The sequence below is a fragment of the Pleuronectes platessa genome, chromosome 12, assembly GCF_947347685.1.
Source record: "Pleuronectes platessa chromosome 12, fPlePla1.1, whole genome shotgun sequence".
NCBI classification, from domain to species: Eukaryota; Metazoa; Chordata; class Actinopteri; order Pleuronectiformes; family Pleuronectidae; genus Pleuronectes; species Pleuronectes platessa.
The window spans coordinates 10,398,369-10,416,108 of NC_070637.1; the positions used below are offsets into that span (position 1 = coordinate 10,398,369).

The 17,740-nt window shown below is 43.3% G+C and overlaps 2 protein-coding genes and 1 non-coding gene across 8 annotated transcripts in view; all 3 read left to right on the plus strand.

Moving 5' to 3' along the window:
- arid4b (AT-rich interaction domain 4B) overlaps positions 1–12,163 on the plus strand; it is a 42,635-nt gene extending 30,472 nt beyond the window's left edge. For 2 of the 6 annotated variants that reach the window (XM_053437049.1, XM_053437053.1), the window contains 12 exons: positions 660–754; positions 865–962; positions 1,258–1,456; positions 1,590–1,780; positions 4,962–5,144; positions 6,110–6,194; positions 6,276–6,474; positions 6,587–7,834; positions 7,974–8,084; positions 8,275–8,499; positions 8,693–8,839; positions 9,924–12,163. In XM_053437049.1, coding sequence (XP_053293024.1) covers positions 660–754; positions 865–962; positions 1,258–1,456; positions 1,590–1,780; positions 4,962–5,144; positions 6,110–6,194; positions 6,276–6,474; positions 6,587–7,834; positions 7,974–8,084; positions 8,275–8,499; positions 8,693–8,839; positions 9,924–10,069 — 2,927 coding nt within the window. In that variant the 3' untranslated portion in view covers positions 10,070–12,163. The remainder of the gene's footprint in view (positions 1–659; positions 755–864; positions 963–1,257; positions 1,457–1,589; positions 1,781–4,961; positions 5,145–6,109; positions 6,195–6,275; positions 6,475–6,586; positions 7,835–7,973; positions 8,085–8,274; positions 8,500–8,692; positions 8,840–9,923) is intronic. The other 4 variants (XM_053437050.1, XM_053437051.1, XM_053437054.1 and 1 more) reach the window with 4 other exon arrangements.
- A 1,076-nt stretch (positions 12,164–13,239) lies between these two features.
- On the plus strand, positions 13,240–15,676 carry tomm20a (translocase of outer mitochondrial membrane 20). Its single transcript, XM_053436058.1, has 5 exons — positions 13,240–13,432; positions 13,736–13,782; positions 13,877–13,958; positions 14,645–14,787; positions 15,257–15,676. Exons 1-5 carry the CDS (start codon positions 13,312–13,314, stop codon positions 15,299–15,301), a joined length of 438 nt encoding a protein of 145 aa, XP_053292033.1. The 5' UTR covers positions 13,240–13,311; the 3' UTR covers positions 15,302–15,676.
- LOC128453940 (small nucleolar RNA SNORA14) lies at positions 14,829–14,962 on the plus strand. The gene has a single exon (XR_008341573.1). It is a non-coding gene; the product is annotated as a small nucleolar RNA SNORA14 (small nucleolar RNA).
- Positions 15,677–17,740: the final 2,064 nt, after the last annotated feature.

A 17,740-nucleotide genomic window follows, 5' to 3' on the forward strand; every position in this document is an offset into this window, starting at 1 on the left:
TTTCACCTTTTAGTCAGAGGTTTGTTTCCGTACCTCATTGAGCTCCACAGCCTTTAACGTTCCCCATAACTGTGATTAATCTTATCACAAGAAATATCTCTGTGTGGATGCTTTTTTTACCAACTGTGTTTATTAAAATGTTTTAAGAGCCATGATGGAAAGTATATACTTTACCTTGGTTTCTCTTAGTTGACTTGAGTTTTTACTTCACTCGCACTACTCCAAGAAGAAACTATTTTTACTGCTACATTTATTTGATAACTTCAATTTAAAAAATGTAACACAAACGCATATGATCAGACCATAAAATATGATGTGCTGTTGTTAAATGGTTTATAATAAGTGAAACTTCAATAAATGAATGAATTAAACCACCTCCGCCAACCCAAACAGTAACAGGAGCATTTTGAGTACTTTTAATGCTTAAACTACATTTTTTAAATAATACGTGCAGACTTTTACTTATGTGATGTTTTCAATGCAGGACTATATTTAGAAAAGTTTATTTCATAGTTTTCCTATGTGAAGGGTCTGAAAACGTTTCCGCGTTTGTTGAAAATCAGGACCAGTCAGCTTAATAAAAGCTTTTCCATTGAACCAAACATGCAGCTCTGCCTCTCTCTGTTGAAATAAACCTGTTCTATGTTCCTCCTCCTCAGGAACTCCCATCAACAAACGACCCGTTCTGGGCTACAAGAACCTGAACCTGTTCAAGCTCTATAGGCTGGTGCACAAATTGGGAGGCTTTGAGAAGGTGAGTGCCGCTCTGACGATAATGCCTGCTGCCGTTTGATTCTGGTCTTACTTGTGTTGTTGTTGATGTTGACTGACTCAGCAACTTTTCTGTGTCCACTTTTTGAGCAGATTGAAAGTGGTGCCGTTTGGAAGCAAGTCTATCAGGATCTGGGAATCCCTGTCCTTAACTCTGCCGCTGGCTACAATGTAAAATGTGCTTACCGCAAGTAAGTACAGGAGCTGCCTCCGCAGCCTCTCAGAGCTTTTAACTCGACTGGAGAAGCAGCTTTTGTTTGTGTCATTCTTCACCCAGACTGACACATATTTTTTACTCTGTTTTACTTTATGTCCATTTATTTACGCTGCTTACTCATTTTAGCAAACTCCTCAAGATTAAATGGATCGTTGTAATATCTTGCTTTTTGCTGTAAAGGTGTTGGAACATTTAATGTTTAAGAAAAACACTGAAATTACACATGAGGGTCTTCTGGCTGTGTTGACAAGGAATGTGTTATCATGCAGGTACTTGAATGGATTTGAAGAATACTGCACTTCCACGGCCATAACCTTCAGGATGGACCTCCCCTTGAAGCAGGGTCCTAAGGGGGAGGTGAAGTCTGAGGGGGAGGCAGGAGGAGCAGCTCCCACATCCTCTGGATCAGAGGAGCAGAAAGCCCAGGAAGATGAGGAACCTTGCAGTGCACAGTCTGTAGTCTGCAAGGTGCATTCTCCTTAATACTGTTTAATTTAAAATATAATATATATATATAATATTTAACCAAACCTTTACTTTCCTACTATTTTTGCAGACCACTCCTGTATGTGTTTATATTAAAATCATCCCTCTCCCTTAGGAGGAGAAACCTGATACAACGGAGTCTGAACCTCCAAAGTCTGTGGAAAAGGAGAGTACGGATGATGAAGATGGGGAAGAAGACGCCCCCCACAACGGAGACGCAGAGGAGGGCTCGTCGACTGCTCACCTTGCAGCCGAGCATGTGAAACAGGAGCTCGACGAGGAGCAGGAGAGCAAGGACAACTCTGGGTAGGTGGTCTGAAAGGACGGTTCCTCCACCAGGGTGGTAAAAAAGAAAACATCCTCATGGCACAAACACAAGCTCCATGCGGGGGCCCCATGCTGGGCCCCTGCAGGGTGAAACTGTGTTGATATTCAGTCTGGCCTTCTGTTTTGAAAAATTGTAAAAGTTACTCCAGATAAAAAGACCTGAGGCATCCACTCAGAGGCAAGGCCTAAAAGACTGTTAGCAGATGAGAAGAAGTGACCCCTCTGACCTTAATGATACTAATATGCCGTTTACCCACAATCACCTCTACCTGCTAACCAGAGAGGAAAGCTCTCCCCCCTCTTCCTCTCTCTCATCTAACCAAGCTTTTACCCCCTGCCCCTTTTGCCATCATTATTTTTTGTGGCTGAGCTGGCATCAGCTGGCCGAAAAATCTTAGGGCACCAAAGCCTGACTGCTACTTTCCACCTGGCACGTCATGCTGGTCTCGCTCTCCGTCTCTCTCTCTCTCTCTCTCCTCCTCCCTCCCTCTCTCGGTGGCTGGGTTTGTTTGACTGCGTCCAGCCCCATCTCACTCGGTCGCACACGACATGGCTGTGCTCTTCCTGGTTTCTCCCCCTCTCCTCAACACTTATCTCTGTCTCTCTGGCCCCCTCTCTTTCTGTCTTCTCTCATTTTTTTGGCTTTTTTGATGTTCAGCTTTAGTAAATGTTCCATGTGTGTGAGTGTTGTCACTGATGCACTAGCACACTAGTCGCCAGATAGAGCTTCAGAGGCAGAAACTTTTAGAGGGTAAAAAAGGAAAATCTCTCGGCTGATAAATGTTTGTTCTGGGTAGTTGAATCGTGAAGTCTCGGTTAGATGTCTATTCCCTTATTGTTTCCTGTCTGCGGCTTCAAGATCAGTGCTTCCTCTATAGTTTAGATGTGTATTTGTTCAGCCCGCAGGTTGACACTTGTGTTAAGGGCGGTATGGGTCACTGGGGACTAGCTTGAAAACACAGCAGGGAAATATAAACAGTCCAGCTACTTGGTTTATTGCAGCTTTTTAAGTCCAACTGAACTTCAGGATGTCGTGATCACACGCTGCTGCTCTTGGGCTACATCCATACTGCTATGTTTTGTCAACTCTGATACCGATATGCCTGTAGTCCACACTACTCCAGAGTTTTAGAGCCATTTGAAAAGGCTGCTGGCCCCTATTTAGTTTGAAAACTTGGTATTCATGGTAACATGGTATTCTGGACTAGGAGAAACAGGGATGTTCAGAAACGAACCGTCTTGTTGTTCATGGACTTCGCCTATTCATCAGGCAACCGTAGCCTTCGCTACCAGTGTAAAACGCAACATGCATAATAATAATATAATTCATAATCAATTACAAGAATTGCTGACCCTGTTGTCTTTGCAGTTAAATTCAGCATTTTAAAATGGTTACATGCATTGGAGACGAGCTGTTATTCGAGCAATCTGCAACTAACAACAAAATTCTTCCTGTTTATGCTGACACGTGCATTGTGTATGTGAGTGGTCACATGATAAGCCTTTTCAGGTGCATTAGTCCTACTGATACAAAATGCTCGTGTGGGCAATGGATAGTGTTTGTTTAGTTGAGTTTTAAATTAAAATGTAGTAGTATGGATGAAACATTAGTTCATCTCTCTGTGAAGCTTTCACCAGCCATGGCTGTGGGCACACTGCAATATGATCACTATCATATGTGGACAGGCTGGAGGCTCCCTGATCTTCTGACGTTGTCAGGGTCACAGTTCCTCAGATGTGTCAGTGTGACGGTTCACAGATTCACACAGCGGACAACCCGCTGGCTGATGTAATCTGATCCGTCCTGATTTCATCAAACCTGTTTGATCATCACTGTCTGTAATCTGGATCACACTGTGTTAAAGCTAGTTTAAAGGGAACTTTAAATGAGAACAATTTTAATTCACATTAATGATGGTAGAGAGAAACTCTTGATCTTCAGTATTTGTAAAGTTAGTGCCGGATGCTACTTACCTTTTACCTTTTTAATGATGACGAATCTCTCATGAAAAGAGTTTCTATAGCCATTTTCATGGATCCATTTTAATCGCTGTTGTGAGGAGTTAATATGCAGGTTAATCGCTTGATTTAGCATGGTGACTTAATTTGATGTATTATTATGTCTTTGACCTAAAGTACAAATATAAGACCTAGAAAAAACGCATATTCGCACATTTGAGAACCAACAAGAAATTGGATGAAAATGACGTGTTAATGCAGCTCTGTGTGTTTGTGTGTGTGTATGTGTTATAACCTATTGGCGCTTATTCTTTTATTCTATAAAACTGATACATGCAGTGGGTTTTCAACATCATTTTTAATTTAAAGTTAAATGGGTGTCCCCAGTTGAGGGTGGTCAGTTTCCTCAGTTGTCACAATTTGATAGTGGCTTCCTCTTCAGCATGAAGCTCATGCCCTGTGCAGTTAGTTGTGAGATGAATTGCGCGGAGCACTGATGTTGTTTGGACCTTGCAGCGGTGCCTCCTCCCAGTGTCATTAGTCTGGCTTTCAGTCGCTGCCTGCCAAGTTGTGCTTTGCCGTGCTAACCTGGCCCTGTGGCCCTTGCGCCTAAACTACTTACCGGCACTCCTGCACCGCCCATACACCCTCCAGCTTCGACAAGTCCTTACTGTTCCCCACTAGCTCCTCCTTGTGGCTGCTTTGTTTCTTACAGTGAGTGTGTGCAAGTACGTGTGAGTGTGTATGTACGTACGTGAGTGTGTGTTTGTGTAAATGAGAATTCCAAGTAGCTGCTGTGTGGATGTAGGGGTAGATAGTCTAACAGTAGAGTAATTTCCCATACAAGATGATTTATATTTGCCATGAAAAGATGATGTTTTATTTGCTGAAACTCTCCATGTACTGTTCTTTGACTGGCTTGCTGTAAATGATTCAGTTGTTTATGCTGCAGTTTGCTATAGGTTAGACTGGACCAGGACAGAAAATGGAAAGTTAATGTTTGTTTATAGACAAGGGCCTAGCGTTGTAATGGGACATGGCAGGCGAGGGTGGAGCAAATATGATAGAGAACAGGCTTTAATAAGAAGCAGGAAGAGCAGCAGCAGCAGGCAGTGAGTCGGGTGGGCGGCTGCGGGAGGGGCTCTGTGGTGTTCACTGGGGAAGCCTAGGGCCAGGAAGTGCTGAACTGTTTTTCTTGCAGGGATGACAGCAGTCAGGAGGGGGAGGAGGGGGAGGAGTTTGAGTGTTACCCCCCGGGGATGAAGGTGCAGGTGAGGTATGGGCGAGCCCGCAATCTGAAGACGTACGCGGCCACTGTGAAAGAGGCAGACGTGGAGGGGGGAGAGGTGCTCTACCTGGTGCACTACTGTGGCTGGAACGTCAGGTAAGACAGGACCTGGGGAAAAATCACCTAACGTCTATATTCACCCTAAAGAAAGAAAGATCAAAAGAAAGACACCTCTTAACCTTTGGGATCACCGCTACACTGGGTATCCCTTCAGTAGTAACGAATCCCTTCCTTACAATTCTGCTTCATCCAATCCAGTCCCATGGTCAGTACTCTGATTATGGAGCACACTGGGCCCTCTAGTGGCAGAAACAGAATTGAGTTTTGGGTCGATGTGGATCACTCCTCAGCTTCCCTCACTCAGTTTTGACTGAATCCCCTGTCTGTCTGTCCCCCAGCTGTCTGTCTCGTAACTAAATCCACAGACAGACTGAACTTCCACCAGTTTAACCAGTGGTTCTGATTCAACTAAATTTACGAATTGGTATTTCAATGTGAGCTACCCTTCTCTGAATCCTCTGAAAGGCCAACCAAAGTGCTGCTACACTCACCTCTACCTCTCAACCCTCTCCCCCCTCCCCAGCGGGTCAGGGTTAATGCAGTGTTAAGTAGAGTGTTAGGGTACCATGACACAGAGGTTAACTAGTGCAATCAGCATTCCATTGTCTCAATGTCGTTGTGTGGTCCTCTAGCACTCTATGAAACAGTGGGATGTTTCTCTGCATTGTGTCTGTCGTGTGTGTGTGTGATGTTGTGAAACTGTTCATCTCCCTCATACGACACAAGTAGCACCCCTGGTACTGTCGGAACTTTGTGGAACATGATTTGTGTGGTGGTCGGTGTTAATATTGTTTCTTTCTCCATCGTGAAAAGGTTTGTCCTCTTCCCACATTAACACCATGGGATTCCTCCCTGTGCTGTTCAGGCTTAGTTTGTCACAGCAACATGTTGGGGTCAGACAGTAGAGGTGTTTGTGTGGTGGGTGGTGTGAGAGACTTCACGCTCCTTTCAAAGATCAGAATTATGAATCTGTTCCTTTTCCTTTTGTACTTTTTTTTTAGATATGATGAATGGATCAAAGCTGACAAGATTGTGCGCCCCGCCAATAAGAATGTTTCAAAAATAAAGCACCGCAAAAAAATAAAGGTACGAGTTTGGAGAGTTGCCAATTTTCACCTTAAACTTGACACTATGACGTGACTCACTGACTGTCTTCAATTCTGACAGAACAAAAATGAGAGGGAGCGAGACAGGCTGGAGAGGATCAATGACAGAGAAGTCCTTGGCCCGTCGCCGAACGGTAACCGCGTCCCGCGCTCCAAATGTGGCCTGAGTCAGGATGTCTTTTCCAAGATGGACGAGGGTGAGGACAAAGGGACTGCAGTCAAGTCTATAGAAATTACCTCTATCCTCAATGGCTTGCAAGGTAGCAACACTCAATAGCCTGCAGATTAGGACTGTTTGACTCTGAATAGGTTTACTTATGCTTGTTGATATACTACTGAAAACTAAGTGGTGCTCTGTTTTGTTTGCCTCAGCCTCGGAGATGTCCTCTGACGAGAGTGAGCACGAGGATGACGAGTCGGAGCATCTTGAAGAGGATCACCCAGGTTGCAGAGGCAGCCTCAAAAAGGCCCCACTAGAGTCGCCGCAAACATCAGAGCGTTGGGAGGGCGGGACTCCTCCTGAAGGATCCAGACCTGCTCCAGTCTCAGGAAAGAGCCAGGATGTAGTCAATGCAGATAGCACAGATTCTGGGAAGCGCAGAAGTCATCCTGAGTCAGAGGGAGAGGCAAGCACCAGGAAGAGGAAATCTGACAGTGCAGCTGAGAGGACCCTGAAAGGCCAATCCAAAGCTAAGACGAGGAACACCAGAAGTGCCGACTGGTTACCTGGAGGCTCTCCCAGGAAAATGGATGAGAGAGCGGCCGGTCCCGGGGAGGAGAGGGGCCCCTCATCTAACAGCAGCTCAGATTCTGAGGGTGCAGCGCTGGCCGAGGCCCCGGCTGAGGGACCTCAACGAGGCCGCCCAAAGACCAAAGGTTCCCCTTCTAAGAAATACAACGGGATGAAGGAGAAGTCCAAATCAAGCAGACAAGCAGGGTTTTGGGAGATTCCTGAAAAGAGGGCAAAGGCATCTGGGAATGCTGAGGAAAGGCCCGCTGTCCGTGCTAAAGGACAAAAGGATGTGTGGTCAAGCATCCAGGCGCAGTGGCCGAAGAAAACTCTCAAAGAGTTGTTCTCTGACTCGGACACAGAGGCTGCAAACTCTCCTCCCCCGCCTGTACCCTCGTGCCCGGAGGACCCGAGTCTGGACCAGGATGCTGGGCCCGAGGAAGAAGCCTCAGAGGAGCAGATGGAGAACGACAAACTCCAGGAGTTTCCGAGCAGCGGCAGTAACTCTGTACTCAACACACCGCCAACAACGCCTGAGTCCCCCTCGGGAGGAGGCAGCACCGTGGAAGACTCTGTTCAACTGCAGCCTTCCTCCCCACCGCCGTCCATACCCCCTGCCTTGCCTTCAGAGACACTTGCTGACGCTCTTCCCCCAGGACCCATACAGGAGGAGGTGGCAGGCGGGCGCAGTGAGACGGACAGCAGCACGGTTGAGGTGGAGAGTCTGGGCGGGGAGCTGCAAGACCTCCCTCAGGACGAAGGGACGGGTTCACCCTCGAAGGTTTTCGATGTCAGCCTCTCCTACAACAACAGCAGCAGCAACTGCAGCCTCGAGCTGAGCAGCAGCAGCCAACAGGAGAGCGAGCAGAAGGCCAAAGGTACAAATAACGGTAAATGTGATATTTCGTGTATTTTTCAATGACAGGATTCATTATTTTTCTTCAGGATTGAAAAGTAAAGAAATACATGCCGACACCTCATTTCACAGTCTGCCTGTTCACTCAACCTTTTTTCTGTTTTTCTTTGCAGCGTCTGCAAGTCAGAAGCGGCAGAAAGAATTGCAGACAGGCGGAGCCTCAAAGAAACAAAAGCCAAACCGCAAGAGCATAGGTGTGCCTCCAAAAAAGAATAGGAAAACAGGTAAGGAGATCTGCACCTGGCTACCCTTCTTATTTCCAATTCTGCCAATTCTTTTATCAGCTGTAGAATCTCTCTCAGATTATCTTGTTTACTGACAGCGTTTTACCGAATTCAGGCAGGAAAGGAAATGAGATTGTCAGATCATTGTCCATTTTCTGTTTTCCTCACATCTCTGTCTTCGCTCCTCCAGCCCACAGCAGTGACAGTGAGGACCAGTCTGTGGTTGAGGGCAGTGCCAAATCCACTCCCTCTAAGATCAACACATCAGACGTGAAGGCTGCCGCTTCACCCAAGTGTCACGGACGATCTCCGCCCTCGAGCCATAAGTACCACAAGCAGAGTGAAGCCGACCACAGCCATCACCGAGACCACCATGGGAGATCGCAGCGTGTCTACAAGTGGAGCTTCCAGATGTGTAAGTGTCACAAAATACCAGAAATAACAATATTTCAATCAGGCCACATTAAAATAGTCAAAATCTGGATATTTTTCTCAGTTTAATAAAGTAGCAACTATTTTTTAAAGTTGAGCTTTATGCATGGTTATCTTAACTATGCGTCTATGTCCTTTAAAATCCTTTAAAAAAACATTATTCTGGTTCTGCTCAGCTGACCTGGAGAAGATGAGCAGTCTGGAGAGGATTTCATTTCTTCAGGAGAAACTGCAGGACATCAGAAACCACTACCTCTCCCTCAAGTCTGAGGTGGCAACCATAGACCGACGACGAAAACGCATGAAGAAGAAGGAACGGGAAAGTGAGTGCACACTTTGTTGTCCCCTGATTACCCCCTGGACTTCCTAAGTTCATAGTAACTGAGAGCTGAATCCAAAGTGATTTACTGAATCAGTTCGTACCATTAAGAGCTATTAAATACATGTACTTTGTACTATTGTGTATTATTTTGTTTAAGTGTTTTCAGGGATTCTAATAACGCATTTTAGGACTAGTGGCACATGTGATTATGCTAATTTAGCTGAGGCTATTTAGTTGTATCATCCAACATGTTTGATATTATGTTTATTTATCTTGCTTCTATTTGCACGATAATCTCGCTGTAGTATTTTTAAAACATTGTTCCCTTAATGCTTTAACAGAACATTTATATCCCTCAACTAACTGAAACTGATTGAATTGAATTGAGGACCAGTTTCGCCTGAATTTGTTACTTCAATCTTAAACTATTGAAGGTATTTTAGCTTCTATATATAAGCCTCAACCTCTTACTGTTTGCAATGTGCTGCCTTGTTTACTGGATTAAACCGATACTGAAGAAAATATAATTTTTTATAAATTTTAAGATTAAGTAAACAATAGATAAGGTGATATCCCCCTGAATTCATGTGTTAAGGTTACTTTAGTTGTAACCGTAGGTAGATTTGTTTTGCAGCAATAAAAAGAAAAGGCATCCTGCCAAAAGAGTACAAAATTATAAACACACAGAACCACAAAACCATGACAAAAAGTGCTCAAATGCATTGCTATCAACAGAAAACTGGATAGGGACAAAAGTGCAAATTTGTCTATAACCCGTTCAAGTAATCAATTGCATATGGAACAAAACAATTTCTGTAGCGTTTAGCATTAAGTCTGTTTGCTTAGTTTTGACTGAATTATGGCAAAGACTGAGTCTATGTTCATTCTCTCAGGGACTCTGATCTATTGAAAAGTAAAAGCTAAAAGTTACCCAGTGCAAATAATAAGTAACAACTTATCTGTTTGTAAGAACTTCTTTAAGATGATACAATTTTAATTTAGTGATCCATAAAAATCTACATAAAAAGACCTGCAGCTCTGCCTACGTGCCTCAGAACTGACCATCAAATTTGTTTCTGTTTCAGGTACGGTGGCTGCTTCCTCTTCATCCTCCTCCTCCTCCTCCCCGTCCTCCAGCTCTCTGACTGCGGCGGTCATGCTGACACTGGCTGACCCTCCGGTGTCATCCTCCTCCTCTCAGAACTCTGGGGTATCAGTGGAGTGCAGGTGACAGGACGAACCAGTAACAAGCCACCGCACCAAGCACTTAACCAGCACCCTGGGGTCACCGCCCCCATTCCCTTCAAACAGGACGGACAACTAAACCTACATACTGTAACTACTGGGGCACAAAATCCAGACCAGAGACAAAAAAAAAACAAGAAACAAGCACTATTTTCTATTGACAACTGTTTCCTTGGCAAGCTAATGGCACTTAAGTGCACTTTTATGAAGATTGTGTAGGGGGGATGAAATTTGTCAACAACATCAAAAATATTGTCTTTAGTGCTCTCTTTAATTGAACATTTCTAAGAATTGTTTTTGCAAGCAATAATTTTTTTTCCATTTGAAAAAGTTGTATTGGTAACGGATGATTTCCAGCAATGACCCCTTGTGCTCTGTCCTCATGGCTCAGCATGGCACAGCCTGTGTTTGCCGTGTTTTTATTATTCTGGGGAATTCCGAGGAACACTGCCACATTGGCATTATGGGCATTTTGAAATTAAACTTTGCCAGTTTCTCTGTCCACTCGCATTACAAGGCCTTTAAACCTCGAGCGGTTGATGATGGTCTTCTCATGTAAAGGGGTGTGGTCCCGTAAGTGTTCCCACTGAGTCACACCAGGTGGTGATAGAGGGTTTCCAGCCATCACAGGTCCACTGACAGCCTCAGTGGATGAATATGATGAATAAGGAATGATACTGTAGTGCCTTTTTGTTATTTTCTGCTGGGCACTTTGAGAAAGGACAGCACCCCCCCCCCCCCCCCCCGACCCTCTTCTCAAATCAGAGGGTCAAACTGGAATAATGTGTCCCTTATGAAAGACTGAAGATTTCTGCATTAGTGAGCCGGCAGTGAAGGGCTGACACTGATAACAATGTTTTTGATCAGTGATGGTCATTTTGAAGAATTGTAAAAGCAGAGCTCCTGCTATGGATCACCTGAAATCTAATCATTCAGCTCGGGTACAACAAGTTTGGCAGTGAAAATGTGCAATGATGGAGTTGGCGAATGCAGTGGTCACATTACTTGAGTTCATTTGCCTTTTAAAAGCCCATCTGCTTTATTTTTATTTTGTTTTCATCACCCCGATCCCATCGTCTTCACTGAATGTGATGGTGCACATCAGTGGAAGGCAGCCGCCACAGCAGGAGAAGTTATTTACAGCATGAACTCAGCTCTGACACATGAATGCGGCCGAGTTCCACATAACCAGTGTTTTCATGACGTTATTTAATCAAGTCTCATTTTGCTTCATAAAATAAAGCAACAGCATCTCATTCTCATTTACTCATAATCAGTAAGGACACGCCAGCTTCCTCTCATACTCATCCCTACCAAAAACGTTTGGCTCTGTTTCCTGTGCTAAGACCAGATCAAAAGGTAAAGATATTGTAAATGTGCATTTATATCATAAAGTGACGTATGTGTGTACATTTCGGAAGATCTCCAGTGTTTCCTTTGTATAGACTCCCTATTGTACGATAAACTGAAGTTGCGTTTTGTTTGGCACTTGTATGTAATTGTATGCTTTTGTTATACATTTGTATATTGAGAAGTGTTTTGAGTCAAGCTATTTAATATCTTGCACTGTTAATAACATGTACTTTTCTGTACAGACAGTTTTACGGTTTTAACTGTAGATTGAGTGTAAATACTGAGGGTTACAGCATGTTTGTTCTCCTCCTTTGTCCTCTGTTTCTCTAGGAACCAATTTATTTGAGTTTATTTTCTGTTCTGCCTCTTATCTTGAGTTGTCTTAGTCTTTCCTTATTTCTTTTTTTATTTCATGTTTTTGCTTCAGTTCATATTCCTGTTTTTGTTTTCCAAGAGCTTGTTGCTTGTAAGAGGAGAATGGTGGTTTTCGAATGCGGCAGAACTATTTTCCAACCTGTACATGGCCTGAAGCTAAAGCTGTATGAAGCTGTATATGGAGAAAAAAAAGGGTCGGGATCATAGATAAAGAGAAAGTAATGGAGCTTATTGAAAAATGCTCAATAGTATTTATTAGGCTCATCTGATGATGGTCATTGTGTAATTTATTGTAAAAATGTAAGCAAAGCAGAAGCCTCTGTTTGAAATAAATGCCATAGTTTGTGAAGTACTCTGTGTGTCTGTGCCGTCAGTGGAGTAAGTTAACGTTTGCTTTTACTTAACTTTTCTCCTCCAAGTTCAGTAGTTATTTTTTACATATAAAACATCTGAGAAGCTCAGGGTATGATGCATTTATAAATATGAACGCCCAGTTAACTTCTGTTGACTCCACCTGGATTAAACATGACATTAAAGGGCCTGTTCACCCAACATTTTTAATTAACTCATAATCAACTCACCACTATGCAGATGGGGGGGGGGGTGCACTTTTAGAGTTTCAGCCAATTCAATACAGTTAAAGTGAATTGGGGCCACGTCTGCAAACATTACAAATAAAAACAAGAAACGTAGAAAAGATACATGGTGTTATTCACACCATGTTTCTAGTCTAAATTCTGTGACTCATATGGCTGCAGAGGAGGATATCAGATATCCATTAGGGAAATGCAGTCTCACAATGGAGCATTTTACACTTAAAACATTTTCATTTTCCTCAAAGTATGGCCTTGAGCAAGACTGCATTACAGGGGCTCTATAGTTCCCCTCGCCCTCTTGGCCAATTTGGTCACATAAACAAACTCCTTTTGGAATATGCGCAGTGTAGGAAAAATAGTAGCTTAATAACCCATGGTGTTCAAAGCTGAATTCTGATTCACAGATCTTCAAGAGAGGACCACATGATCAGCAGTGTCCTGATCCAGTCACCACATAGTTGACGTGGGGCTTTAGGGGCCTGACAAAACAGTCTCTGCACCTCCATTCTCCTGGTGGTGAGGCTCCATCCGTCTGAATATCTCCAACTGCTTAGATTGTTTATTCTATAAAACACATTCAGTGACACGTTTCCTACAGAAACTGTTAAAATAAATATAAATGTAGAAATAATAAAATAGTTTAACCAAACAATTTATGTATTGGTGCATTTGTTTATTAATAAAGTTATTGACACAATATTTTTTTCTTTAATTTAGTTCTGACCGCCTCGATCCTCTATTTAGAAATAAACGTAGATTTACTCAGTATCCAAACATGTGGCGTTTTAACGTCGACGTAACGTCTTACGTCACTGCTGACGTACTTCCTCCGCAGTGTACAAGCTGCCAGCTAGCCTGCTCCACTGCTGCAGACCGAGTCCGTGAGCAGCGGTCCTCAGACACGATGAGCGGCCAGACGAGCACGATCGTCGCGGGGATGTGCGGAGCCCTGTTCGTCGCATACTGTGTTTATTTCGACAGGAAGCGGCGGAGCGACCCACTCTTCAAGCAGAAGCTGCGGGAACGTAAGTGTCCGAGGTGGCGGGGGGAGCTGTGTTAGCGCAGTCTAGTACCGGATTAGCATGGTAGCATGTTAGCTTCCTGCTCCATGTGACAAACACGCCACAAGTGGACTATTTATTGAAAAACGATGCTTTATACATTTTATTTTAATTGGTCGAAGCTTGGAGATTATTAACTTGAACATTAACTTACTCCCGTGACATAACTGAGGCTGTAACATGTGTTAGCCATTAGCTTAGCTTTGAACCATGCGTGTCGTGGAGTTCTGCAGGAAACCGTGTAAAACCTCTTTTTTTCCCACACAGGGAGACGGAAGAATAACGTTACTGGAGCAAACTCAGGACTGTCGAAGGTAAAACACATCACACTGTTCATTGGAAGTCAGGTTGAGTTTCTAATTGTTTCCTTATCTAACATTTCTAACCTCGTGCGTGTTGACTTTGAAGCTTCCGGACCTGAAGGACGCAGAAGCTGTTCAGAAGTTCTTCCTGGAGGAGATCCAGCTCGGAGAGGAGCTGCTGTCACAAGGTAACATACGTGAACCCAGACATTTTCCTCTTGGCCTCATTCATACTGATCACGATGCTTTGCTCCTGTGTAGCAGCGGATTATGTTTCAACAGTTATGTTACGAGCCCCGTATAGTAGTAATGGCGGCTGCGGCCTATTGCACTGGGATTCCAACTTAACTGACTCAGACCCCCATTTGACTAGATTTACAGGAAGTGTGTGTGAATCAGTCCAACCATAGGTCTTTGTGTTACTTATGATTTAATATATTTTGGAAATAAATTAGGCCTTTTTGCCAGATAACCCTCAAGTATCATCGGGGGTCCCATGACCCTAGTTTTAATACCCCTGGCCTATGTCCTTAACCGTTACACGTTGCGGTTTTACTTTTGGGGCCTTTTAGCCTGAAATATGTTCAAATTGCTAACATTTTAGCTAGCTCTGGTTAATGCTACGCTACTGCTTTTTTGGAGCTGCAAATAAGTGATTTCTGGGGAAAGTAAATTGCAGTTTTATTTGGGTGAAACAAATATATTTTAAAGGCGTAGCATCAGATTGGTTCATATAGTAGTCTGCTCACAGACCCCCTTCCTGGTGTATCCGAAGCTGGTGTCAGAACATGGAACCAACCTTAAGCTCTTCTCATCATCTCCAGCCCCCATGTTTGTTTTTAAAGATTGTTTTCCAAACCTGTTTCCAACACAGGTGAGTTTGAGAACGGTGTGGACCACCTGACCAATGCGATTGCAGTGTGTGGTCAGCCTCAGCAGCTGCTCCAGGTTCTTCAGCAGACGCTGCCTCCTCCGGTCTTCCAAATGCTGCTCACCAAACTGCCAAGCATCAGCCAGGTGAGGATATGTCCTATTTTTAAAAATGGACCTTAGTGGCAAAGCATCCTTAATAAACCCCCCAGTTGTCATATTGTGGTTCCTGGGACAAGATAGGATGCAAGATCAATCTTAGAACTATCCAAAGCTAAGAGCCCTGTCAGTAGCTCTTGGCTATTTCACCTCTAAGACAGAAATAATAACATTACCAATCACATCTGGTTTTTATATCTGCTATTTGAGAGTTTAACAATATTACATATGTCCTAAGAGCTGCTTTTAGATATGCACTGAACTGAACAGGCCCCTTAGTAAATTGTATGGAACATGTGAATTCAGAAGGAAATGTATGGAAAATTCGGTCAAAATGTAAAAAAAAATCCTCAGGGTTAATGTATGAAACTGCATCATATTCATGTTTATCTATTCTGTTAATCACCTTCATTTTTTTTGGCACCGCCTCTAAATGGGAACTTTTCTTGTCTTTCAGCGGATCATCAGCTCCCAGCCTTTAACAGAAGACGATGTGGAGTGAATGTATAAAAATACTGTTATGTTGTAAAGGGATTTCAGACACTGTTATTCATTAACTGTTTGGTACGTGTGACTGCGAATGTGTGAAAGCATTATTATGACCCAGTTTGATCTTTGGACCTCAGATGACGATAAAGCTCCTCTGTCATAGCACTGCAAGGTTAGAGAACAATGTCAAGGTTGTGTTTCCTGGAAATGTTAATCACATTCCATCTTTCTGAACTTGTTACCCCCATGTCTCATGTTTTATAGCCTCCTCTTGATTCTATTTATTTTCCTAAAACTTGTGTTTTGAAGGGGTGGCTGCTGATATGTTGTGTACATAGTAAGAAAATAAATGATTGCTGTGCAGTTGATTATAGGGTGAATCTGGTAATCTGTGATTCCTCAGTCTGTTTATTTCCTGCTCCAATAAAGTCCAAGTCTGTAAGTTAGCATGGACATCATATGAATGACATCACATGACTTCTGGGGATGATGTCACAAAAAGGGTCGGGGGGGATAAATGTCCACCAGAAGCGCATGGCAAATGATATGAATCTGTCACAAATAAGACAAGGTTCCTTATTGCTATCAAATTATGTTTGTGATGTTTTAAAGCAACAATATTTTATTGAAAATGAACATTGTTTAGTTGTCGCACTTTATCAAACCTGATTAATAATATGGGACATCATGCTTTGGCTAAACAATCAAGTATAAATGAGAAATTAAGGAGATGTTACATGATCTATAGTTGTCAGACAGGGGTCAATGGTAAATAGTCTGTCGAAACTAACTAGCACATGATCCAAGAAGTGTCTGTCCTGTGGTCGGCCGCCATCTTTGTTCCCTGTGTGACTCAAAAGTATGAATATTCTGTTATTGTTGATGCACTTTAATAGATTTTTTTTAATTCACCTTATTTAAGCCAGGGTTCTTAATTAAACAATGCCTTTCATTAGTCAATATGAATTATTTGCATTTTTTTGAATAATGTAATTTTTCTTATTCATCCTACTGTCATTTCTTCATAATGCTAAGAAGTTGCTAATGTAGAGCTTGTCATGCATAAAGCAAAGCGATTTAGGCTTTTTTAATAGCCTAATACAAGTGTCCTAGATAAACAAATACAGGTAGACTTTTTATTTTTCGATGCATAGAACACTAAAGTCTGTGTAATGTGTCCTTAGATATTAGAGAAAGGAATAATATGTGCAAAATATTTATAGTCTTTCATATCTGGACATATCTTTGTGTTTAAAATCCGACAATAAAACATGAAAACACTCTCCGGCTCTGAGTTTGTGTTGTGGCCAGTAGATGGCAGTAGCAATGCACAGGAAAAAGTGGAGCCTTTATAGTTTGGAAATATGGACTGTGGGCAGATATAGACATTTTGCTGAATGGAAAGAGTGGAATGTTTAATTCTAATATAAAAACATTGCTCAAGACTTTTTGAAAATGATACCACAGGTAAAAAGATGTTTAACACCATGGAGGAAGGCAATTTAGGCAAATCTCAGACTTAGTAGAACTGTGCTAGTGCGTGTTAATGAGTCCTTGACACAGGTTAATAAAATGCAGACACTGCCAGAACAAAGCTGACTCGCCATCCTGAGAGTGGCTGTTTCCAACCAGCTTGTAGAAACACACGTCTTTATTGTGAATGGCTTTATTGTGTTTACTGGAGAGTGAAAGTGGAGCAGCTCGTAGGGGAAGGGAGTAGGTCTGCTCGAAAGTGTGTCTCTTGGAAGACAAATAGAGCCGTGATTATTTTTATTCCAAGTCTGCAGCTGTTTTTCTAAGGGCTCTAGCCAGAGCAGCCCGGGCCTCGAGGTTGCCAGGAAAAGAGAGCGAGAGGGGGGGGCGGGAATAGTTTTTCTACATTAGGAATGAAAAATGAAATTTGAACGGCGGCCCAGAAATGTCGAGTGGAGACTAAATGGTAGACACTGTTCCATTTTCCATGAACTCATGCACTCGCTCTGCAGCCTTTGCTTCAGCACTCCTGCTCTTTTTGCCATTCGGCGGAAAGGGAGAAGCTGTCAAGAGGTCGGTCTGGCCCAGAGTGTGTGTGTTCGTGTGTGTGTGCGTGCATGCAGAAGAAGTGGCTCATTGTTAAATCTGTCCTTCTGGGGAGGCAGAGGAGAAACATAACAGGCTGTGTTGGAGGTCAGGCTGTGGTCTGCTGCTGGCACAGGGGGATAGGAACAGGTTCAGACCCCCCCCCACACGGTGAACCGCCGGCCTGCTTCCCCTGTAAATAAACACGGTGCAGCCGGGCCGTGCAGCCACGTTGTCCCCTGCAGACCGAGGAGAGGGGTCACTGAAGGATACCAGATCAGCGCCGCCTGCTCTGAAAGCACGCCATCATAAAATAAACCGAGTGAAACAGACTTTGACACGGGGCCTTGACCTGCTGGATTTCAGCATGACACAGCAGATCTGTAGTGTGTAT

Excerpts from the sequence above, each read along its gene's own strand:
- tomm20a (XM_053436058.1), top strand. The coding sequence starts at position 13,312 with ATGAGCGGCCAGACGAGCACGATCGTCGCGGGGATGTGCGGAGCCCTG. Across the intron at positions 13,433-13,735 it reads CAAGCAGAAGCTGCGGGAAC|GGAGACGGAAGAATAACGTT; the intron begins GTAAGTGTCCGA and ends TTTCCCACACAG. Across the intron at positions 13,783-13,876 it reads CAAACTCAGGACTGTCGAAG|CTTCCGGACCTGAAGGACGC; the intron begins GTAAAACACATC and ends TTGACTTTGAAG.